The 26,642-nt window shown below is 38.8% G+C and overlaps 1 protein-coding gene across 1 annotated transcript in view; it reads left to right on the top strand.

Moving 5' to 3' along the window:
- AK7 (adenylate kinase 7) overlaps positions 1 to 26,642 on the top strand; it is a 133,519-nt gene that overhangs the window by 81,197 nt on the left and 25,680 nt on the right. The window contains exons 6-9 of the mRNA XM_058291966.2: positions 1,111 to 1,191; positions 3,688 to 3,776; positions 6,333 to 6,423; positions 13,077 to 13,154. Of these exons, the coding sequence (XP_058147949.1) occupies positions 1,111 to 1,191; positions 3,688 to 3,776; positions 6,333 to 6,423; positions 13,077 to 13,154 (339 nt within the window). The remainder of the gene's footprint in view (positions 1 to 1,110; positions 1,192 to 3,687; positions 3,777 to 6,332; positions 6,424 to 13,076; positions 13,155 to 26,642) is intronic.

Below are 26,642 nucleotides of genomic sequence, written 5' to 3'. Positions count from 1 at the left end.
AGGGTAATTGCGAGGGTTGGATTTCTTTAGTTCAGTGCCAGCTCCCAGGGCAAAAATGGCACAGCCGCACCCCACCTGGAAGGGCTGGTGTGACACAGCCGGCCAAACTTGTTGCCCAAAAGCCAAACCAGCCTTAGGCTGTGTCCTCTCTCCCCTTTCCTGGGGAGGTGAACCCCCATGACTTCCTCTCTCTGAAGCCACCAGCCAGAGGCCAGAGAATTCAAAGCTGTCTGCACTGATGGTGGGGGAAGGGTGCTGGCAACTGCAGGTTTTACTTACAGTTTTCCTGTCAAGATCCTTCTCATTTGCCTCTGTCTCTTCTGGGTGGTGTCTAGCCTTCCCCTGGTGTCCTAAACCCTAGCACATTTTTTTCCCAGGTTATTTCTGCCTGTCCTTTAGCTATTTTTCTGGGAGAGAAGTGAGTCCTGTGTCTCTCTCTGGGTTTTTTTAATAAAACATCAGCAAGTTATTGGGGTTTAAGGGAGAAGAGCATTAAAGGAGGAAGAGTCAGTGCCCAAGTATCCTAAATATTATCACTGTCCCAAGTTTTCAACATCCCATAAACCCATTTTCCCACAGTGTACCTGCTAGTACCATTTTGTCTAATAGTTTTATTTTCTCTAAGAGGCCATTTAAAAATGGCTAAATATTGAGGAAAATGTGTCCCAATGCCTAAACTATTCCTCCTAGGTGAAGTGAACACTAAATGCCAACCAAAACCCTTGTATTAAGACTAATTACCAAACTACTTGGTGTTATATAAATATCTGCTTCTTGTATTAAATAAAGATCCTCATGGAAAGACTTATCTTTGTTTCTCTTTTTTCCTCTAGTGCCCAGCAGAATATTTACAGATAATGCATTTTCACAAACAGTAAACTCTGGATTTAAGTTAATTTAAAGTCCCATTTTAATCTTAGTAGAAATCAGAGACATTTCTGAATAATGTGAGTGGCAGTGTTTCCCTACTTTGGAGGACTATTTCTATCCTAAACAATACCTTAGTAGTTTGGAATAGTTGATGAAAACTTCCACTTTTTAACCACTGAGGTATTGTTTCATTATGATTAATATTATGACATTTAACTCCTTTTGTATTTTGTCTAATAGGCTAAAAAATTTGCAACTTATGTAGTTGCTGCTGGACTTCAGTATGGAGTAGAAGGAGGCATCTTACATACTTTTATTAAGGTTTGTCTTTTCAATGACTATGCTGGGTTTTTTTAAGTCTCTTATAGTAAAATTATACAATTTGAAGGCATTTATGATTGCTTGAAGGTATGGCTAGTGTTTTAGTTTGCTAAAGGTTGCCAGTGCAAAATGCCAGAAATGGGATGACATTCATCATGGGAATTTATTAAGGTAAAATTTTATAGTTCTGTGGCTATGAAAATGTCAGTCATAAGAGACGCTGTCTCACCAAAGGTTGGCTGCTGGTGATTCTGGACTTCCGCCACATGGCAAGGCACAATGGCAGCCAGTCTCTGCCAAGGTCTCTCCCTTCCCCTCCAGGCTCACTGTCTCCCTGAGCTCAGCTGTGGGCAATCAGACATATGACTCTTCCCTCTCCTCTGAGGTTTATTGCTCCAGCTTCGGGCTCCTCTGCTGATTCCAGCCTCAAGCCTCTCCCTCAGCCTCTCAATAAACAGAGAGATTAGTTAGGAGGATAGTGCCTAAATCCTGGATGGAAATGTTGGAACTGGTGAAAATTGTTTGGATTCTGGATATATTTTGAAGGTAGAATCAATAGAATTTATTTAATGCATGGATATAAGGGGGGAGAAAGAAAATAGGATGACTAAAGATTTTGCTCTAAGCAACTGGAAGGATGGGGTTACCATTTATTAAGATGGAGAAGACTGATGATGGAGCAAGTTAGAGAGTGGAATGCAGTTGGAAGATCAGGAAGTCAGTTTTGGGCATGCTAAGTTTTGAAATGACTGTCATCCAAGTATCATTGCTGAGTAGGCAGTGGGACATGTGAGTGTGGAGATCTTAGAGAGTTGTATCAGCATTAGAGAGATAATTTGGGGGGATACCAGCATACAGATGGTGTTTAAAGCCATGGGACAGGATGACATCACCAAGAGAATGAATAAGGAGAGTAGAAGAGATCTGAGGGCTGAGACTTGGGGCACTCCAATATTTGGAAATTACAGGGAGATGGGAGGGAATCAGCAAAAGAGGCTCAGAAGGGGTGGCAAGAATGGGAAACAAGTGAAAGAAATATTTCTAAAAAAAAAAGAGTAACCAACTGTGTCAAATACTGCAGATAGATTTAACAAGATAATAAGAGAATTGGCCATTGGATTTTTTTGGGGTGGTTGGACAAAAGCCTGCTATAAGTAGATTCAAGAGAGAATGGGAGAAGAAGAATTGGAGAAGTGAAAATAGAGAATTATTTCAAGGAATTTTGCTGTAATGAGGGTCAGAGAAAGAAGGCAGGAGTTAGTCAAGAGAGGGTTGGTTGTTCTGATTTTTTAATAGGAGATATGACAACAGAAGAAGATAAGCTAAAGAAAGCTATTTCTAGTTGTTCAGTCTCAGCTGTCCTTCACCTACATGATCATTGCATGTTGGCATGCTCAGGCCTCTGTCTTAGACCCTCTTGTCATCTCCCTCTCTACTCTGTCCCTGGGTTGGTGTGTTCATTCCCAGGACTGATGCTAGTGACTCCCAAACCTAAGAGCCTGGCTCCCTCTTCTAAGTTCTAGCTCTACAGACCCAACTGCTTACTTAGTACCTTGACTTGGATGTCTTCCACAAGTCTAAGCTATACCTATTGTCATCTCCTAAATTTATTCCTCTTTCAGGGGCCCATCTCAGAAAATGTGTCCACTCTGCATCCCGCTGCACAGCCAGAACCCAACTCTTAACCTCTCTCTCACTCATCATAAAATCCCCAAGTCCTATGGCATCAACCTCCTCAGTATCTCCCTTCTCTCTAGCCCCACTCCCTCACTCTACCCCCAGACTAGGCTAGACTATCTCTAGCTTACACAACTTTTATAGCTTCCATCTTCCCACTTAGTCTTCCCACATTCCTCCACATGGCAACAAAAGCAAATCTGATGTTGCCACGCCACAGCTTAAAGCCCTGAAATAGTTCCCGAAGGTCCAAAATGTCTTACAAGACCTAGTGATCAATCTGCTGTGGCACCCACTCCTACCTCCTTTACTCTTTAAAAGCAATTAGAAATAACCTAGTACTAAACAATACTTGGCATGACTATTTGGTTATTCAAATACTTAATGAAGTGAAAAGACAAGGATTTGGACTCTGAAGATTGGAGCTTAAGTCCAGGCTCAGCACCTCACCAGCAGCACAACCTTCTGCAAGACACTTAATCTCCTGAGAATTCGTCTAAGAACTGATGATCATTACAGTGGTTTTGGGAGAATGCAAAACGTTCTGCACGTGACAGCATTTTCTCTCTCTCTCTCTCTAGATAATGAAGATAGCCTATTTGATTATAGATTTCTTTAAAAGCATTTTGGTCCTGAGGCTACATTTATTTATCTCAATAGGATTTGACTAGCTCCAAGATCTTATTAGGACCGACATAAGACATCTCCTAGAGCAGACTGTAGACTGCTGTAGCACGTAGGGATGCCTCTGAATGTGAGCCATAATAGTCACACATTTGTAACTGGAGGAAAAATGCTTTTGCTTTTCTTTCTATTCAGACAGCGTGGTTGGGAGAGGTGCCTGCGCTACCAGTTTATGGCAATGGAACAAATGTGATCCCCACAATTCATGTTCTTGATTTGGCAGGGTAAGCATTTTCACAGAGCTATGACTTTCGTAGGCTTAATGGAGCTAAGTTTGTTATAAGCGAGCATTTTTGAGCACTTACCTGGCCACGGTGCTGAGGCCTTCACATAGACTACTGCCTTTATTCCTCACCACAACCCCCTGCAGAGGTGCTGTGTTATCTCGGTTCTACAGCCGAGGAAATAGCTCCAGGCCTCTGATGACAAGTTCAGGTTTACCTCTAAAGACTTTATCAGATGAATAGGACTCCCTCTAACTTTAGAAAGGAAGCGAACATGGTGTGTGCTTTCTGGGGACACAGTTGCCTATTCCCAGGTCCCACATGAGATTGACATGTCCAGCCAACCAACTTAAATTCAGGAAATCAGGTGGCAAACTCTAATCCTCAAGCTTTTTTTTTTTTTTTGGTGGCATTTATGGGTAAAGTTAGCACATGCTTTTTACAATCACATAGCATCCTGACTGTATGATCAGGTCCAGAGACCGTTCTCCTTCTTTAAAGAGCCTGACTTAAACCCTCGGCCAATGAAGTGGTTCACTGTATTTGTGGCTCATCAGCTGTACATTTCAAGTCTTGGAGGCTTTATTCCCCCACCCCGCAGCTCATTTCCCAGGAGGGAGTAGTTTCTACACTTGGTGGAGGTTCTGGTTTCCAGATTCCTAAACCTCCCTCCCCCTCTTCCCCCCATCCACTGGCTACTAATAAGCTACCCAGACGTCCCTGATACCCCAGGTGGATTTGCAATGAAACAATGAAGCTTAAGCACCAGAGCTCTTCCCCTGCATGGACTCTTTCCAAACTCCTTCACCTAATTTTTATTATTTTTCTTAAAAAAGGATCCTCTGATGTGTTAGGCTTCAGACCCCACCAAACTTAGATCTGCTCCAGCCAACAATAATCCTGGACAGAGAGGTAGTTGTGCAGAGATTTATTTTTTTTCTGCAGAGAATTATGTCATTGTATTATCAGGTTTTTTAATAAGTAAAAGAATCTTTTACATTATTAAAACAAATTACTTAGCATTAGTCCTTAACATCTTACTTCCAAACAGGTAAATAAGAGAGTGAAATTATTCTCATTACAGAAGGATCCAGCCCCCCATTAAGTAACATTCTTTTCCTATAGGTTTCTTTGATGATTGTCAAATATTTAACAAGGGAAGGAGCTAAAAGCTGAAGTATTCTGAGAAATTAATATAAAATAAATGTGAAGTGGACATGTAGGAGTGTGCATTTGCTTTATTTTCATTTTACAAAAGGTGAAGTTAAAATGGAGGCAAAAATGACAAGTCATTGTGATAGAATTTTATTCGCTGTTGTTTCTCTCTGGAATTCTTTCATGTGTGATACTTACTAGTTGTGTGACTGGGAAAGTTGCTTAACCTCCCTGCCCGATATTCTCATTTGTAAAAAGGGAATAATAATAGGACCTATCTGATAAGGTTGTTGGGAGGGTTAAGTGGGGTAACTTCTGTAAGCCCTTAGCACAGTCCCCACAGTGTTAAGAACATTTGGATCCTCATTATTTGTAGATTCTGTATTTGCAATTTGCGTACTCACTAAAACTTATTGAAAAAATTCAAAATCAATATTCAAGATGCTTTCATCAGTCATTTGTGAACATGTGTAGAGAGTAGCAGAAAATTGGATTCGCTCAACATGTACCTTCTCAGCTGAGGTCCAACCAGGCAGCACATGACCTTCTTGTCCTTTTCACAGTGTAGTTAGTGCTAAATTTTTTGTACTTTTGTGCTTTTTGTTGGTATTTTGATATTTAAAATGGCCCCAAGTGAGGTTCTGAAATGCTGTCTAGCATTGCTAAGTTCAAGAAGGCCATCGTGGGCCTTGTGGAGGAAAGAAGCTATTTAAGGCATGCGTTATAGTGCTGTTGGCTGTGAACAGAAACACTACTAAAACAAGTTTATGTGTTGACTGGTTGATGAAATTGTGGTGACCAGAGGCTTACTGGGATCTATCCCTGTAGTTCTCCTAGGAGCAACAGGTCAATGTTTGTAGTAGACTTCATAGAACATTAACTACTGCAAATATTGAGAATCAACTATACTCAGAAATGTTGGCAGTCATGAACGCAGAATTGGCAATCTTGGGCTCAGTACCTGAGCTGCCATTAGCACTACTGGATCCCTTACGAAGGTCACAGCTTCTCTGAATCTTGCTTTGTAAAACTTCTACCCCAAAGCATTGTTGTGAGACTCAAATGGGCAGCTGGGAAGTCAGGGGCTTCAGAAGCTGAAGGGCTGTAGGTGTCAGATACTCACAGTGGGTGTAATATATTAGAAAGATGGGATCCAGGGCCAATTGTATTAGGTTTCAAATTCTGGCTCTTCTCCTTTCCCAAGAGTATTCAACCTGGGAAATATCATTCATTTCTTGGATAACAATTCCAACCCTTGCCTTTTTTGGAAATAAAGTCAGATAACCTATTAACGTACCAAACACCATACCTGGCCTGTGGGTGGGGATGGGGGGTATACTGTGAAAAAAAATTCTCATTTGCTTTTTCCCTCTGGGGTTGACTTAACCTGTTGATTTTCAGAGTGATACAAAACATCATAGACCATGTGCCAAAGCTTCACTACCTGGTTGCTGTGGATGAGTCCGTTCATACCCTGGAGGACATAGTCAAGGTACACTCATTTCAACTCATATTTTGATATAATTTCTTAATTTTATTTTATTTCTTAAAGTATGGTTATAAAAGCAAGTGTCCTAATAAGAGTGGGGACTCATAAAATAGAATGTCCTTAAAGCCAAACTCACTTTCAAAAATCTTGAAATTATGTAATGTATCTTCTCCTACTATGATGAAATGAAGCTAGAAATCAGTAACAGAGGGAGAAATGGAAAAGTCAAAGATGTGTGGAAATTAAATAATGCACTCTTAAATAAACCAATGGGTCAAAGAAGAAATCACAAGAGAAATTAGGAAATATCACGAGTCAAATGAAAATGAAAACACAACATACCAAACTTATGGGATGCAGTGAAGTCTTGACTGAGAGGGAAATTTATAGTTCTAAATGCTTACATTAAAAAAAAGAAGAAAGCTTTCAAATCAGAGACCTAACCTCATACCTGGAGGATCTAAAAAAAGAAAAGCAAACTAAACCCAAAGTGAGCAGAAGGAAAGAAATAACAAATACTAGGGCATTAAATGAAATAGAGAACACAAAAGCAACAGAGAGAACCAATGAAACCAAAAGTCAGTCTTTCAGAAAGATTAAAAAACACTGACAAACATTTGGCTTAGACTGACAAAACAGAGAGAGAACACAGGTATCTAAAATCAGAAATGCAAAGGGGAACATACTACTGACCCAACAGAAATAAAAAGGATTATAAAATGATGCAATGAATGATTGCATGCTAACAGATTAAATAGGTGGAATGGACAAATTCCTAGAAACACAAACTATGTACACTTATTCAAGAAAAAAGATCTCAAAAGACCAATAGCAAGTAAAGAGATTGAATCAGTAACCAAAAAACTCCCCAAAAAATAAAGGCCCAAGAGAGATGGATTCATAAATAAATTTTACCAAACCTGTCAAGAAAAATTAGCACCAATCCTGCTCAAACTTCCCAAAAAATTGAAGAGGAGGGAATATTTCCTAATTCATTCTATGAGGTCAAAATCACCCTAACTCCAAGCCAGATAAAGGTATCACAAGAAAAAAAATTATAGACCAATATCCCTTATGAATATGGATGCAAAAATCTTCAACAAAATACTAGCAAACCAAATCCAACAGCACACTAAAGAGTTATATACCATGAACAAATAGAATTTATTCTAGGTATGTAAGGGTGATTCACCACAAGAAAATCAATCAGAATGCAAAAACAAAACAAAACAAAACAAAACACCACACTTAGAAAACTTGGAGGGAAGCAGATTTGGCTCAACTGATAGAGCATCCACCTACCACATGGAAGGTCCAGCGTTCAAACCCAGGGTCTCCTGACCCATGTGGTGAGCTGGCCCACATGCAGTGCTGATACACACAAGGAGTGCCATGCAGGGGTGTCCCCTGTGTAGGAGAGCCCCACGCACAAGGAGTGCATCCCATAAGGAGAGCCGCACCATGCAAAAAAAAAAATGCAGCCTGCCCAGGAGTGTGGCTGCACACACAGAGAGCTGATGCAGCAAGATGACGCGACAAAAAGAGACACAGATTCCCGGTTCCACTGACAACAATGCAGCGGACACAGAAGAACACACAGCAAATGGACAAAGAGAACAGCTAACAGTTGGGGGGAGGGGGTGGGGAGAGAGAAATAAATAAAAAATAAATCTTTTAAAAAAATAGAAATCTTGAAATAGAGGAAAACCTCATCAACATGCTAAAGGACATATATGAAAAATCCACAGATAACATCACACTGAAGAGTGAAAGACTAAAAGCTTTCCCTCTAAGATCAGGAACAAGACAAGGATACCCACTGTCACCACTGTTATTCAACATCATACTGGGAGTTCTGGCCAGAGCAATAGGTAAGGAAAAGAAATAAAAGGCATCTAAATTGGAAAGAAAGAAGTAATACTTCCCCAGTTTGCAGATAACCTGATCCCATATTTAGAAAATCCTGAAAAATACCCAAAAAAGCTACTAAAGCCAATAAATTCAGCACAATGGCAGTGTACAAGATCAACATGGAATAATCAGTAGTGTTTCTATGCACTCATAATGAACAATTGCAAGAAGAAATCAGGAGAAAATTTCCATTTACAAATTCAACTAAAAATTCAGTTACCTTGGAATGAATTTAAACAAGTATGTAAAGGACTTCATACATGGGAAACCATGAAACTTTACTAAAAGAAATCAAAGATCTACATAAATGGAAGGACATTCTGTGTTCTTGAACTGGAAGACTAAATATCATTAAGATGTCAATTCTTACAGATTCAATGCAATCCCAAACAATACATCAATAACCTTCTTTGCAGAAATGAAAAAGCCAATTGTGAAATTTATCTGAAAGAGTAAGGAACTCCAGATAGCTAAAGCCATCTAGAAAAAGCAGAATGAAGTTGGAGGACTCACACTTCCCAATTTAAAAACTTATTGCACGGGAAGCGGACTTGGCCCAGTGGTTAGGGCATCCGTCTATCACATGGGAGGTCCAGGGTTCAAACCTTGGGCTTCCTTGACCCGTGTGGAGCTGGCCCATGAGTAGTGCTGATGTGGGCAAGGAGTGCCGTGTCATGCAGGGGTGTCCCCTGCGTAGGGGAGCCCCACGCACAAGGAGTGCTCCCCATAAGAAGAGTCGCGCAGCACGAAAGAAAGTGCAGCCTACCCAAGAATGGCGCCGCACACACGGAGAGCTGACACAAGATGATGCAACAACAAAAAAAAGAAACACAGATTCCTGAGCCGCTGACAACAACAGAAGTGGACAAAGAAGAAGACGCAGCAAATAGACACAGAGAACAGACAACCAGGGTGGGGATTGGAGGTAAGAGGAGAGAAATAAATAAATAAATAAATCTTAAAAAAAAAAAACTTATTGCAAAGTAACAGTGGTCAAAACAGTATGGTGAAAAAAACAAAACAAAACAGTATGGTGAATGGCCTTGTTTTCTGCCTTTTCCTTCTTTTTGTGCTGACACCATCCTGCTCTCATCAGCTTCCGGTCCACAGTCTCCTTGAGACCAAACAGCATACCTTCAATTAAACTGCCAAGTTCCAATGGAGAGCTATTTGAAGGTGGTGTGGAAATTGCCAAACAATCTGCGACTATAGAAACCATGTTGGGGAAACGGACTTTGGCCCAGTGGTTAAGGCGTCCGTCTACCACATGGGAGGTCCGCGGTTCAAGCCCCGGGCCTCCTTGACCCGTGTGGAGCTGGCCCATGTGCAGTGCTGATGCGCGCAAGGAGTGCCGTGCTACACAGGGATGTCCCCCGCGTAGGGAAGCCCCACGCGCAAGGAGTGCACCCATAAGGAGAGCCGCCCAGCGCGAAGGAGGGAGCAGCCTGCCCAGGAATGGCGCCGCCCACACTTCCCCTGCCGCTGACGACAACAGAAGCAGACAAAGAAACAAGACGCAGCAAAAAGACACAGAAAACAGACAACCGGGGGACGGGAGGGGAATTAAATAAATAAAAATAAAAAAATCTTTAAAAAAAAAAAAAAAAAAAGAAACCATGTTGGAAGACTTGAGAATGGATGATGAAGGAGATGATGACCTGGTTCCTCTACCAAATGTCAATATGGTGATATTAAAAAAGGCCATGCAGGGGTGCACCCACCACAAAGAGGACCCTCTTCCTCCTGAGGATGAGGCAAACAAAGGAAAGTGAACAGGTGATATGCCTGTTTGGGACCAAGAATTCCTGAAAGTTGACTAGGGGGCACTTTTTTTTAAAGGAGGTACTGGGGACTGAACCCAGGACCTCATACATGGGAAACAGGTGCTCAACCACTGAGCTACACCCGCTCCCCAATGGGAGTTGGCTTTTTCGTTTGTTTGGTTTAGGAGGTAGAGGTACCAGGGATCAAACCCGGGACCTTGTACGTGGGAAGCAGGCTCTCAGCCACTTGAACTACATCCCCTCCCAGGACATCTTTTTTCTCTTCTTCTTCAATTTTATTGAAATATATCCTTCACACATGAACATACATAAACAATAAATGCATAGGAAAGGTTGTGAACCTATAAAACAAACATGCATAACATCATGCAGGGGTCCCATACATCACCCCGCCACCAACACCTTGCATTGTTGTGGAACATTTGTTACAAATTTGAAAGAATATCTTCAAAATATTACTACTAACTATAATCCATATCTTACATTTAATGTATTTTTCCCCCAACCTACCCTATTTTTTAAAATAGATTTTTATTACAGAAGTTGTGAACTTACAAAACAATCATGCACATGTGTAGAATTCCTATACAACATCCCTTCACCACCACACCACACTGTGGGGGAACATTGGTTACTGATTATGAGATAGTATCATTAGACCCTTCCCACCAACCATGGTCCGTCGTGTATATTTGGCACACTTTTCCCATACCCTATTTTCACACAGAACATCTTTGGCAAAGATGCAAGAATATCACAGGATTGCTGTGAACCACAGTCCATAGGTCACTCCAGTTATATTTTCCCAGGGAACACTTTTTAATTTATTCTGGCAGCAAACTACTTAGACATCAAGGGTTTCCTTGATTTACACGCAAGACTGTTGTGAATATGCTCAAGGGGAAAGCTCCTGAGGAGATTCGCAAGACCATCAATCTCAGAAGTGAGTTTACGCAAGAGGAGGAAGCCCAGGATGCGGAGAAAGCCAATGAAGTGATGTGCCCGACACCGCCACACTGTGAGGACTGTTACAGATACTCGCTGCACAGCTGTTTACAGCTGTTAGTGCTAGACAGACAGGAGACAAATGCACAGCAAGTCCTTTTATTAGCAGAATATCATGCTCATCGCATGTGTAGTTTGAGTACAGATTCCAAACCTATGGCTGAGTTTCTCCCAGTATGATAGAAATTTCTTTTTTCTCTACTCTGAGTAAAACTGAACTGTGAGATCTCTATAGACAGCCCACTGGGGAGGGTTTTCCCTCTTCATGTAAAGCGATTTCTGCCCAGTTTACTGTTCAGGTAACTTCAGTTTAGTGACCTTTTAAAAGTTGGCATTGTAAATAAAAACTGCTTGGAAAAAGTTTTGTGAAATAGAAGTAAAGTGTCACCTTTATTCATGAGTCAGAAACTGGGAAAAGGCTAGTTGAGGGAAATGCTCTGAGTGGGGTTATCAGGCTATCTTCCAGCTCCTAGAGTCAAGGAGCACCACTAGTGCTGAAGAGTCTGTGTAGACGGCTCCCTTAACTGGACCTGAGCACTTGGCTTTGCATTTCTAATCGGCTCAGCTTTGAATACGTCGGCTAGAGATTCAGTTATTAATCAGTTTGTGGGGGTTTTTTGGAGAAATATAACTAGCCAGTCTGTAGCTTTTCAATTGAAAAAGACACTTAACCCATGTGGTATATCATCTTTCTAGAATCATTATTTCCAGGTGGGGAAAACTATTCACACTACCTGCATGTAAAAAATAATTTAACCTTTAACCTTCAAGTGTGTGGCAAAATCCAAAAAGCATCCATCACAAATGCAAGGTGCTTTAAATAAAAAGAAAAATTACCAACAAAGCAACCAACAAAAAAAACAGCGTGGTACTAGCACAAGGACAGACCAATGGTCAAGTTGAGATTTCAGAAATAAGCCTCACATCTATGGCCATTTGATTTTCAACAAGGGTGCCAAGTCAATAGAAAAAGAATAGTCTCTTCAACAAATGGTGCTTGGAAAACTGGACATCCGTGTGCAAACAAATGAAGGCAGACCACTACCTCACACAATATGTAAAAATTAACTCAGAATGGATCCATGACCTAAATACAAGAACCAGAGCTATAAAACTCCTACAAGAATGCGTAGGAAAACATCTTCCGCTGAGTGTGTGTGTGCGTGAGGAAGGGTATTTGAGAACTCTGCATTTTCTGGAAAGCTACAATTTCTCTAATAGAAAAATATATATATATTTTTTTTTTTTAAAAGGGAAAGAAAAACCAACCTCACTCTCTAAGTTTTCAGAATGTGCTTTGGGAAATTGCTATCAAATTGTCATTTCTCCATATATAGGTCTCATGTTAAGAGGATGGACGTCACTCCCCCCCTCAAACAGACACCCATGACACACCTGGAACACTAAAATGTATCTGAAGACACCTGCCAATGTGCTTATATGGTCAGGTTCTCCAAACCTGAGAGCTGAGTCCAGGAATTCTAGGTCTGTGAGAGCTACCGCTCCCTGTCTGGGCCTCTGGCTCCAGCCACCCCATTGGAGTCCAGCCGTGCTGCATTCTCCTCTTCTTTTCCAGGCATTCCTGACTCATCTTTTAGGTTCAGCTCAGATATCTTCCATGGTGCCCTCGCTCCTCCCTCCCATTATCACTCCCAGAATCCTCTTTGCTGCACTGCAAACATTGCGCGTGATAACCATCATTGTACAATTCTGTCTCCCCTTTCAGACTGGGAGCTCCTTGAGGGCAAGCATCGGGTCTTACTCATCTCTTTCTCCGTACAACGGTGATGGTTAAATATCTGTGGAACAAGTAAATGGATGAATTCCCTCAGCACACTACCCTCTATTTTGTAAATGTTATTTTTTGTATATATATTTTGTATAATGTACTTTTGTGTATTTACATATATAAAACCTGCAGGTACACCAAATAACATTTCTGCTTCTCTCCAACAGTGCATCAGTAAAAATACCGGTCCTGGGAAAATCCAGAAATTACCAAAAGAAAATGCTTTCCTAACAAAGGACTTAACAGTTAGTATATAAAAGACTCTTTTTAAAAAACAAACTGTTTTGTAAATATTTTGGGTCTTGAGGGATTTGGAGCCCATCTCCACCTCTAACTGGCTGTGAGATGCACAGCTGGATGTTCTAACCTAAGGATGCTCTAACCTTGGCAATTCTTTCCTGTAAACCTTGGATTTTTCTCTTCTGAACCCTCACAGGTTGTGGCCAGGAAATGTATTCAAAAGCTGTTTGACATGTGTAAAATGCTGCACAAATACTGAGTCTTATTCTTTTGACTGCTTTCTAAAATTCAGATGGGAGGTTAAGATTCTGATTCCATCAAAATAAAGAAAATGATTATGCTTTTTTAAAAAAAAATTTTTAGGCAGTACCAGGGATTGAACCCAGTACTATCAAATTGTCCTTTCTCCATATATAGGTCTCACATTAAGAGGATGGACATCACCCCCCCCAAACAGACACACATGACACACCTGGAACCCTAAAATGTGTCTGAAGACACCTGCCAATGTGCTTATATGGTCAGGTTCTCCAAACCTGAAAGCTGAGTCCAGAAATACATGGGAAACAGGTGCTCAGTCACTAAGCTACATCAGCTCCCTATACGGTGTAATTTTTTAAAAACTTTATTTAGTGTATTTAATAATTGGAAATATAAACAATAATTTAAAAATTAAAAGAAAATACAGTTGAATAAAAACATACATTTCTCAATTAGATATACTGGATACATATAAATTTTTTTTAATCATACAATATGTTACATAATATATTTGGCTCATAGTAATGCAATCATACAGTATTTGTCCTTTTGTGTCGGGTTTGCTTCAGTCAACATAATGCGCTCCAGGTTCATCCATGTTGTTACATGCTTTACAACCTCATTTCTTCTTAGAGTTGCATAATATTCCATTGTGTGACTACACCACAGTTTGTTTATCCATTCCTCTGTTGATGGACACCTGGGTTGTTTCCAACTTTTGGCAATTGTGAATAATGCCACTATGAACATTGGTGTGCAGATGTCTATCGTGGCACTGCTGTCAGTTCTTCTGGGTATTTACCCAGTAGTGGTTTCGCAGGGTCATGTGGCAAGTCTATATTAAGCTTCTTTAGGAACTGCCAAACGGTCCACAGGGGCTGTACCATTCTACACTCCCACCAGCAGTGAATAAATGTTTCTCTCTCTCCACATCCGCTCCAACACTTGTAGTTCTCTGTCTTTTTAATAGTGGCCATTCTGATAGTTGTGAAATGATATCACATTGCAGTTTTGATTTATATTTCCCTAATCATTAGTGATGTTGAGTATTTCTTCATGTGTTTTTTGCCATTTATATTTCTTCTTTGGACAAATGTCTATTCAAGTCTTTTGCCCATTTTTTAATTGGGTCATTTGTCTTTTTATTGTTAAGTTATAGCATCTCTATATATCCTGGATATTAAACCCTTGTCAAATATGTGATTTCCAAATATTTTCCCCCATTGAGTTGGCTGCCTTTTCACCCTTTTGACAAAGTCCTGTGAGGTGCAAAAGTGTTTAATATTGAGGAGGTTCTATTTATCTACTTTTTCTTTTGTTGCGTGTGCTTTGGGTGTAAGGTCCAAGAAACCACCGCCTACTCCAAGGTCTTGAAGATGTTTCCCTACATTTTCTGCTAGTAGTTTTGTGGTCCTGGCTTTTATATTTAGGTCTTTGATCCATTTTGAGTTGATTCTTGTATAGGGAATGAGATAGGGGTCCTCTTTCATTCTTTTGGTTACAGATGTCCAGTTTTCCCAGCACCATTTTGTTGAAGAGACTGTTTTGTTCCATTAACATTAACTTGGTAGGTTTGTCAAAAACCATTGACTGTATAGGTGAGGGTTTATTTCTGGATTCTCAATTCTATTCCACTGACCCATGTGTCTATCTTTATGCCAGTACCATGCTGTTTTGTGATATGTTTCAAAGTCAGGCAATGAAATTCCTCCCACATCACTCTTCTTTTAGAATGCTTTTGGCTATTCGGGTGCACTTTCCCTTCCAAATGAATTTAGTAATTGCCTTTTCTAATTCTGTAAAGTGAGCTATTGGGATTTTGATTGGTATTACATTGAACCTATAAATTAGTTTGGGTAAGATTAACATCTTCACGATATTTATTCTTCTAATCCATGAACACAGAATGTCTTTCCATTTGTTTAGGTCTTTTTAAATTTCTTTTAGCATTTTTTTAATAGTTTTCTGCATATAGGTCCTGTACTTCTTTGATTAAATTAATTTCTAGGTATTTGAGTCTTTTTGTTGCTATTAAAAATGGAATTTTACCCCTGATTTCCTCCTCAGATTGTTCAATACTAGTGTACAAAAACATTACTGATTTTTGCATGTTGATCTTGTATCCTACCATTTGGCTGAACTCATTTATTAGGTCAACTAGCTTTGTTGTGGATGCTCGGAATTTTCTAAATACAGGAGCATATCATCCACAAACAGTGAGAGTTGTACTTCCTCTTTTCCTAACTGCATAACTTTTTTTCTCCTTGTCTAATTGCCCTAGCTAGAACTTCTATTACAATATTGAATAACAGTGCTGACAGTGGGCATCCTTGTCTTGTTCCTAATCTTAGAGGGAAAGTTTTTAACCTTTCCCCAACAAGTATGATGTTGGCTGTTGGCTTTTCATATATGCCTTTTATCATATTGAGGAATTTTCCTTCTATTCCTGTCTTTTGAAGAGTTTTTATCAAAAAAAAGACGCTGGATTTTGTCAAATGCCTTTTCTGTGTCGAATGAGATATTGTGTGGTTTTTTTCCCCTTTAATTTGTTAATGTGGTGTATTACATTGATTGTTGAACCAGCCTTGCATACCAGGAATAAATCCAACTTGGTCGTGATGTATAAGTCTTTTGATATGCTGTTGGATTCAGTTTGCAAGTATTTTGTTGAGAATTTTAGCATCTATGTTCATTAGAGAGATTGGTCTGTAATTTTCTTTTATTGTAGTATCTTCATCTGGCTTTGGTATTAGGGTGATGCTGACTTCATAAAATGTGTTGGGCAGTTTTCTCTCCTCTTTAAATTTTTGTGAAACGTTTAAACAGAATTGATGTTAATTCTTTTCTAAATGCTTAATAGAATTCACCAGCGAACCATCTGGTCCTGGACTTTCCTTTGCAGAGAGATTTTTTATGACAGATTCCATCTCTTTAAATGTGACTGTTTGTTAAGTTCTTGTATTTCTTGTAGTGTCAGTATAGGTTGGTTGTGCATTTCTAGGGAATTTGTCCATTTCATCTAGGTTGTCTAGTTTGTTGGCATACAGTTTCTCATAATATCCTCTTTTTTTTTATGTAAAGTCTATATTTTATTAACAACATAATATGCTCTTTCAACCTAAATTTAGAAAAGTATTAAGCAGAGAAAAAAAAACACCCATATTCTTAACACATAAAAGTTAGAATTTAACTTTTTGATATGTTTCTCATTCTTCTTTTGCTGTGTTTATTCACTGAGAAATTCTTTTTTTTTTTTTAATTTTTATTTTTATTGACTTTGTTCATAATATCCTCTTATGATTCTTTCTGTTTCTGTGGGGTCAGTTATAATTTCCTCCCTTTCATTTCTGATCATATTATTTGCATCTTCTCTCTTTTTTTCTTTGTTAGTCTAGCTAGGGGTTTGTCAATTTTATTGATCTTCTCAAATAACCAGCTTTTGGTTTTGTTGATTTTCTCCAATTTTTTTTTTTGTTCTCAATTTCATTTATTTTCTAATCTTTATTATTTCTTTCCTTCTGCTTACTTTGGGATTGATTTGCTGTTCTTTTTCTAGTTTCTCTAGTTATTCAGTTAAAACTGAGGTTAACTCTTTTTTTTTCATATAGGCATTTAGGACTATAAATTTCCCTCTCAAGACTGTCTTCACTGTATCCCTTAAGTTTTGATAAGTTGTGTTCTCATTTTCATTTGTCTCAATATTTTGCTGTTTTCCCTTTCAATTTCTTCTTTGACCCACTGATTATTTAGGCATCTGTTGTTTAGCCTCCACACATGTGCAAATTTACTTTTTTCCTGCCTATTATTGATTTCCAGTTTCATTCCATTAAGATCTGAGAAGGTGCTTTCTATATTTTAAATCTTTTTATATTTATTGAGAGCTGATTTGTGCCCTAAGGTAATCTATCCTGGAGAAAGATCCATGGGCACTTGAGAAGAATGTTTAACCTGCTGAATTTGGATGCAATGTTCTGTATATGTCTGTTTGGACTATCTCATTTATAATATTGTTCAAGTTCTCTTTTCCTTGTTGATCTTCTGTCTAGTTGTTTTATCTAATGATGTGATGGGGTGTTGAAGTCTCAACAATTATTGTAAAGATATCTATTTCTTCCTTCAGTTTTGCCAGAGTTTTTGTCATGTATTTTGGTGCACCCTTGGTAGGTGCATAAATATTTGTGACTATTATATCTTCCTGGTGGATTGTCCTTTTTATTAATATATAATGGCCTTCTATATCTCTCATAAGTTTTTTGCATTTAAAGTCTGTTTTGTCTTTTATTAGTATAGCTACACCTGCTCTTTTTTGGTTACTTTTGGCATGGTGTATCCTTTTTACAACCTTTCACTGTCAGCGGTTTTGTATCCCTGGGGCTAAAGTGAGTTTCTTGTGAGCAGCATATTGATGGCTCATGTTTTTTAATTCATTCTGTCAGTCTGTATCTTTTGATTGGGGAGTTTAATCCATTCACATTCGATGATATTATTGTAAATGCACTGTTTACTTCCACCATTTTATTGTTTGGTTTTCATATGTCATATCATATTTTTGTTTGTCTTTTTACTCTTTTGGTTATCCTTTCTGCTAGTCTTTCTTCTATACTCTCCTCCAAGCCTCTCTGTCTTTTTCTTTCAGGTTCTAAGGCTTCCTTTAATATTTCCTGCAAAGGTGGATTCTTTTTTGCAAACTCTCTTAGTTTCTGTTTGTATTTTATACTCACCTTCATATTTGAAGGACAATTTTACAAGATAAAGAATTCTCGGCTGGAAGTTTTTCTCTTTCAGCATCCTTATTGTATCACACCATTGTCTTCTAACCTCCATGGTTTCTGAAGAGAAATCTGTGATAAGTCTTACTAGGCATCCCTTGTAGGTGATGTTTGCTTTTCCTTTGCTGCTCTGAGAGTTTTCTCTTTATTTTTGACATTTGACATTCTGAATAGTATGTGTCATAAAGTAGGTCTATTCAGATATATTCTAATTGGAATACGGTGTGCTTCTTGGACATATAAGTTCATTTCTTTCATGAGAGTTGGAAAATTTTCAGCTATTATTTCCTCCAATACTCTTTCTGTCCCCTTTCCCTTCTCTTCTTCTGGGACTCCCATGACACCTATGTTGTTGCATTTCATGTTGTCATTCAACTGTCTGAGCCCCTACTCAATTTTTTCCATTCTTATCTCTCTCTTCAGTTTTAGCTGTTCTGTCTTTGGTATCACTAATGCTTTCTTCTGTCATTTTGAGTCTGCTGTTTTATGCCTCTAATGTGTGTGTGTGTCTTTTTTAAGATTTATTTATTTATTTCTCTCCCCCTCACTCCTCTGTTGTCTGCTCTCCATGCCCATTTGCTGTGTGTTCTTCTGTGTCTGTTTGTGTTCTCATTAGGTGGCTCCGGGAACTGATCGTGGGACCTTCCAGAGTGGGAGAGAAGTGATCGTTCTCTTGCACCACCTCTGCTCCCTGTTCTGCTATGTCTCTCATTGTGTCTCCTCTGTGTCTCTTGTTGCATCATCTTGCTGTGCCAGCTCTCTGTGTCAGCCAGCACTCCCTCAAGAGCTGGCACTCCATGTGGGCCAGCTTCCCACACAGGCCAGCTTGCCTTTACCAGGAGGTCCTAGGCATGGAACCCTGGATCTCCTATATGGTAAATGGGAGCCCAACTGCTTGAGCCACATCCATTTTCTAATGTGTTTTTTATCTCATCTATTGTGCCTTTCATACCCTTGAGCTCTGTTACTGTTTAGGATTTCAAATTCTTCTTTGCACTGGCTCAATGGCTTGATGTCACTTATCTCTTCAATCATATTGTCTTTCAGCTCATTAAATTAATTTTGAAAATTTGTGTGCATCTCACTGATTAGTTCTATCAAATTCTACATCTCTTCTGGGGCTGCTTTGATATATTTCTTTTCTTGGGCCATGTCTTCCCTTTTCTTAGTATGACTCATAATTTTTGCTGCAATCTAGGCATCTGATTAGTATGTAGTTTACTCACACTTAATTTCTCTCTCTTTTGTAGGGATTTAGTGGCAGAAGGCTGTGTGTTACCACTGCTTTTTGATTCTTGGTTTGACCTGGGTTATTAGGATTGTCCCTGCTGGTTGCTCAAAACTGGGCACTGGACCCAGTAATTGGTCGTAGACTCACTTCCTAGGGCCTTGGGGAGGGAGGCTATAGAGGCCAGAAAAAGCCTCTCCTACTTACTTTTAATTTTCTCACATGCACTTCCTTGGTCTGCCAGCAGATGGCGCTTGTTGGCAGCTCTCAGCTCAATGCCTGGTCAGAATGTATTTGTTGCAACACAGATTGGATCAATGTGATAGAGCTTCCTGTCTGGAGGCTAGGAGCCTTGTATTCAACCTTTCCCTGAGACAGTTCTCCAGCCTTCTCTGGCAGCTCCCTCCCTTTTCCTGGCTAGGAAATAAATCCAGTTCCCCCTGAGTCCTTAACAATCAGTCCAGGTTAGTAGAGAGATTGAGAGAGTCATATATCTTTAGCCCCTTGCTGGCTCCCAAGGCAAACAATGGCACATCCCTACCTGGCCTGAAAGGGCTCCTAGGACACAGCAGACCAAATTCATGACTCAAAAGATTTATTTTATTTGTTTCTTTCACCTTCCTCCCCATTGTCTGCTCTCTGTGTCAACTCGCTGTGTGTTCTTCTATGTCCCCTTGTACCCTCGGTGGAACCAGGAAACTGCATCATCGTGCTGCATCAGCTCTCCGTGTGGCACATGGGGCAGCTCTCCTTGCAGGGCACACTCCTTACGTGTGGGGCACCCCCACGTGGGGGTGCCCCTGCATGGCATGGCACTCCTTGCACACAGCAGTTCTGAGCCTGGGCCAGGTCCACATGGGTCAAGGAGGCCCTGGGTGTGGAACCCTGGACCCTCCCATATGATAGGTGGACATTCTATTAGCTGAGCCACATCCGCTTCCCCCTCTATTTTCAATGTAACATTTATGTAATCTAAAGCTTCTTTTAAAATAACTTCCTACTTTAGCCACTTTTACATGTATAGTTCAGTAGTGTTAATTACATTCACAATGTCGTGATACCATCACCACCACCCATTACCAAAACTTTTTCATTACCCCAAACAGAGCCTCTGCACCAATTAGGCAATAACTCCCCGTTTCCCTCCCCACATCAAGGCCCTGGCCCCTAGAAACTGGTAAGCTACTTTCTGTCCCTATGAATTTTCATGTGCTAAATATGGAATCATAAAATATATGTCCTTTTTTAAAAAAGCAATTTTATTGAGACATATTCACCTACCATACAATCCATCTAAAGTACACATTCAATGGTTTTTGGTATAATCACAGAGTTGTGCATTCATCACTGAAATTAGTATTAGAACATTTTCATTACTCCAAAAAATATAGATGGTATTTTGTGTCTGGCTTATTTCATCATACATGATGTCTTCAATTTTAATCTCTATAGTAGCACATACAAGAAATCTGCAGTGTACTTTTATTTATTTATTTTTATTAGAGAAATGGTAGGTTAATAGAAAAATCATGCAGAAAATACAGAATCATATATGCCCCCCATCCCCCCAATTTTCCCTGTTACATAATACTTTGCATTAGTGTGGGTGGTATCTTTGTTATGTTTCAAGAAACACTATTATTATAATTATATTATTAACTATAGTCCATAGTAAACATTAGGGTTCAAAGTTTGTGTTGTATAGTCCTATTGTGTTTGGTTTTTTTTTTAGTTTTTATTCTAGTAACATATGTACAACTTAAAATTCTCCTTTTAACTGAAGTCAGATGTTTACTTCAGTGGTGTTAATTACATTCACTATGACCACCATCCATTGCCAAAATTCTTCCATCACCCCAAACAGAAATTCTAGATTATTCCCCATTTCCTGCCTCCCCTCTATACCCTGGTAAACCTGTATTCCAGTTTCTGACTCCATTAGTTTATTGTAATTATTTCATATCAGTGAGATCATGCAATATTTTGTCCTCCTGTGTCTGCCTTATTTCACTCAACATGATTGTCTTCAGTATTCATCCATGTGGTTGCATATATCAGAATATCATTCCTTTTTATGATTTGACCACATTTTGTTTATCCATTAATCTTGATGGACACTGGGTTGCTTCCATCTTGGCACTTGTGAATAAAGCCACTGTGAACATCAGTGTGTAAATATTCTGTTCGATCCCCTCTTTTAATTCTTTTCAGCATATACCTATAAGTGGGATTGCTGGGTCACATGATAATTCTATACTTAACTTTCTGAGGAACCGCCAAACAGTTTTCCATAGCGGCTGCACCATTTTACATTCCTTCTGACTATGAGCAAGTTTTTATTTCTCCACATCCTCCCTAACCCTTTTTTTTGGTAACCATTCTAGTGGGTGTGAAATGGTAGTCACTGTGGTTTTGATTTGCATTTCTCCAGAGACTAATGATGTTGAGCATATTTTCATGTGCTTTTTGGACAATTTATATAATTTCTTTGGTGAAATGACTCTTCAAACCTTCTTCCCATTTCTTGATTGCATTGTTTGTTTTTTTGTTGTTGTTGAGTTGTAGGATTTCTGTATATATATTCTGCATATGAAACCTTTATCAGATGTTGTAACAGTTTGATATGGTTATGAATTCCAAAAATAGATTTTGGATTATGTTTGTAACGTGGTCTGTACCTGGGCATGATTAAGTTATGATTAGGGCTCTGATTGGGCCACGTCATTAGGGCATTGAGTTCCCACCTCATGGTGGGTGGGGACTCACGGAAAAGGCATGGCAAAGGACAGAGTTGAGGGTTTTTTGTTGTTGGAGTTTGATGCTGAAGTCTTAAGCTGGAGCCCTGGGAAGTAAGCTCACAGAGGAAAGAGAAGACAGCCCCAGGAAGAGAGGAACCCTGAACCCAGGAAGAAGCAAGTCCTGGGAAGAAAGGAACCTTGAACCCAGAGAGAAGCAAGACCCTGGAAGGGAGGAACCCAGGAAGCCTGAACCCTCGCAGCCGCCAGCAGCCATCTTGCTCCAACATGTGAAAATAGACTTTGGTGAGGGAAGTAGCTTATGCTTTATGGCCTGGAATCTGTAAGCTCCTACCCCAAATAAATACCCTTTATAACGGCCAACAAATTTCTGGTATTTTGCATCAGCACCCCTTTGGCTGACTAATACAGATGTTTTAGCTGGCTAGGCTGCCAAGATACAATATACCAGAAGTGAGTTGGCTTTTACAATGGGGATTTTATTAGCTTGCAAGCTTACAGTTCTGAGGCTATAAAAATGTCCAAATCAAGATATCATCAGGTGATGCTTTCTCCATGAAGACCAGCTGCCGGTGCTCCTAGATTCTGTCATATGGCAAGGCACATGTTGAATAACAGTGGTGACAGTGGGTATCCTTGTCTTGTTACTGATCTTAGAAAGCATTCAGTCTTTCACTCTTGAACATGATGTTAGCTGTGGGTTTTTCATACATGCCCTTTATAATGTTGATGAAGTTTCCTTCTATTCCAAGTTTTCTATTATAAATGTTTTTATCAAGAAGAGGTGCTGGATTTTGTCAAATGCCTTTTCTGCATCAATTCAGAAGATCATGTGGTTTTTCTTCTTCTGTTAATGTATTACATTAATAGATTTTCTTATGGTAAACCACCCTTGCATACCTGGAATTCTTTTAACTTATTGTTGGATTTGGTTTGCTAGTATTTTGTTGAAGATTTTCACATCTATATTCTTAAGGGTTATTGGTCTGTAATTTTCTTTTAATATCTGGCTTGGTATTAGGGTAATGTTGGCCTCATAGAATAAGTTAAGAGGTATTCTCTCCTCTTCAATGTTTTAGAAAAGTTTGAGCAGAATTGGTGCTAATTCTTTTTGGAATGTTTGGTAAAGTTCACCATTGAAGCCATCTGGTCCCAGGCTTTTCTTTAATGGGAGGTGTTTTTGGTTTACTGGTTCAATCTCTTGTTGTTGGTCTTTTGAGATCTTCTATTTCTTCTTGAGTCAGTGTGGGAGGTTTGTATGTTTCTAGGCATTTGTCCATTTTTTCTATGTTATCTTATTTGTTGGCATACAATTGTTCATAGTATGCCCTTACAATTCTGTTCCTGTTGCATCCACGATAATGTCCCCCCTTGAATTTCTCATTTTAGTATTTGTATTCTCTCTTTTTTCTTCATCAGTTAGCTAGAGGTTTGCTAATTTTATTGATCTTTTCAAAGAACCAACTTTTGTTTATTCTATTGTTTTTTATTTTCTATTTCATATCTCTGCTCTAATCTTTATTTCTTTCCTTCTGCTTGCTTCAGTTTTGCTCTTCTTTTTCTAGATCCTCCAGGTGTGAGGTTAGGTATCCAATCTGAGATCTTTCTTCTTTTTTAATGTAAGCATTTACAGCTATAAACGTACCTCTCAGGACTATCTTTCCTGCATCCTATAAGTTTTGGTATGTTGTGTTTTCATTTTTATTCATCTCAAGATATATCTTAATTTGCCTTGTGATTTTTTTCTTTCACCCATTGGCCAAGAGTGTACTGTGAAATTTCCACATATCTGTGAATTTTCCAATTATCCCTCTATTATTATTCCCCACCCCCCATGGCTCCCTCATCTGTTTACTTACTGCTTTTGCTAATTTTTTACTCATTGTTTGAGCTCATTGTCTGCTCATTGTTTTTGCTTGTTGTCTGCTCATTGTCTGCTTGTTGTTTTTTGCTCATTTTCTACTCACTGTCCATTTGTTTTTTTCTTTAGGAGGCATCGGAACTGAACCCAGGCCCTCCCATGTGGGAGGCGGACGTTCAACTGCTTGAGCCACATCTGCTCCCTGTCCCCCTGTTATTGACCTAGCTTACTCCATTGTGGTTGGAAAAGATACATTATATGATTTCAATATTTTAAAATTTATTGATACTTGTTTTGTGACCTAACATATGGATTATCCTGGAGAATAACCCATGTGCATAGAAAAAAATGTGTATTCTGCTTCTGGCTGGTGAAATATTTTGTATATTTCAGATATATTTGTCAGATCCAATTGATTTGTTGTATCAACTATTCTGTGGTTCAAGCCTTAAGGGTCAAGCCTTATAGTTCCTTACTCATCTTCCGTCCAGATGTTCTATCCATTATTGAAAGTGGTACATTGAAATCTCCTACTATTAATATAGGATCTTCTATTTCTCCCTTCAAATCTGCCATTATTTCTTTCATATATTTTGGGGCTTTGACATTAGGTGCACATAAATTTATAATCGTTATGTCTTCTTGTTGAATTTACCCCTTTAACAGTATATAGTGACCTTCTTTGTCCCTCACAACAGTTTTTATGTAAAGTCTAATTTATCTATTATTAGTATATGTTACTCCTGTTCTCTTTTGGTTACTATTTGCATGGTATATATTTTTCTCCATTCTTTAATTTTCAACCTACTTGTGTCTTTGAATTTCAGGTGAATCTCTTGTAAAGATCATATAGTTTTATCTTGCTTTTTAAATCTATTTTGCCAGTCTTTGCCTGGAGAGTGTAATCCATTTACATTTAAAGTAACTGCTGATAATATAAGACTTTTTTTTCTGATTTTTTTCTGTTTGGCTTTTGTATGTCTTATACCTTTTGTTCCTCAATTCTCCATAAATTCCTACTTTCACATTTATTTGATTTTTTACAGTATACCATTTTGAGTCCTTTATCATTTCCTTATATATTTATTTGTTCAGATTTTTCTTTGTGGTTATTATGGTGCTTAAATTTAACATCCTAAATCTATAACAATCACATTTTATTTGATACCAGCTTAACTTCAATTGCAAGCACACTCTTCTTATGCCCCTCCATCCCCCTACCTTTTTGTTGTATTTGTAACAAATTATATCTTTATACATTATACATCCCAAATCATAGATTTATAACTTCTTTTATGCATTTGAATTTTAGAATGTGTAAGAAGTAAAAAGTAGAGTTACATACCAAAAAATATAATACAGTAATGCTGGCATTTATAATTACTCATATTGTTACCTTTACTGAGGTCTTTATTCTTTATGCCACTTTTGTCCACTGACTAGTATCCTTTCCTTTCAGTCAGAAGAACTCCCTTTAGCATTCATTACTCGTAGAGCAGGTCCAGTGGTGGTGAACTCCCTCAGATCCTCAGATAATCTGGAAGTCTCTGATTTCTCCCACATTTTTGAAAGTCAGTCTCATTGATATAAAATTCTTAGTTGGCAATTGTTTTCTTTGAGCATTTTAAATATTTTTGTCCCACTGCCTTCTTGCCTCCATGGTTTCTGATAAGAAATTGGCTCTTAATCTTATTGGGATTCCTTTGTACATAACATGTTTCTTTTCTTTTGCAGCTTTCAGAATTCTGTCCTTGTCCCTGGAATGTGCGTATGCATGTCTTTCCTTATATTTGGAACGTTTTCTGCCATTATTTCTTTGAATATTCCTTCCGTCCCTTTCTCTCTCTCTTCTCTGTCTTGGCCCCCCATAATGCACATACGCTTGTTGGTGCCCCACAGGTCTCTTAAGCTCTGTTCACTTTTTTTTCTTTTATTTTTCAAAAAATATAATAAACTTTATTTTTAAAGAGGTTTTAGATTACAGAAAAGTTACATCAAAGGTATAAGGATATAGAATTTAAATAAATAAATAATAAGGGGAAAAAAAGATATAAGGAATTCCCATATACCCCACCCTCTACCCCGCGCATGACTTCCCGGATTAATAACATCTTACAATTGTGTGGTACATTTGTTACAGTTGATGAATAAATATTGAAACATTGCTCCTAACCAAGGTCTATAGTTTACACTGTGATTTACACTTAATTCCAATGCCCAAAAATGCTCTATGCTCCACCTAGTATTCCCTCCCTCTCCCCTCAGAACCTCTGGGAACTACTATCTTTGTAACAATGCTACATGTTCTTCCATTACTACACTTTGTCCATGGTTGCATTCCCGCCTTTATGTTTATTCATTCCTCCACCTTGAGGATTCGGGGATGGTGCTGCCTGCTGTGCCTCAGTTTGAGAGTGGGCTTAGATCTTATGGGGCAGATGGAAGGAACTGTTTTGCTTGTAGTTGTAGATACTCTTTTGTTTTTTGGGATGGGGGTTGTCCATCTTCAACATTTTGTTAGTTGTCCTGGGTGACATTTCATACTTTTTTCTTTCTGCTCTTCAACCCAAATTATTTCATTATCTTATCTTCAAGGCACTCATTCTTTCTTCTGTCAG

Source organism: Dasypus novemcinctus, chromosome 3 (assembly GCF_030445035.2).
Source record: "Dasypus novemcinctus isolate mDasNov1 chromosome 3, mDasNov1.1.hap2, whole genome shotgun sequence".
In the NCBI taxonomy this organism is placed as follows: Eukaryota; Metazoa; Chordata; class Mammalia; order Cingulata; family Dasypodidae; genus Dasypus; species Dasypus novemcinctus.
This window is presented reverse-complemented; position numbering and strand designations above follow the sequence as displayed.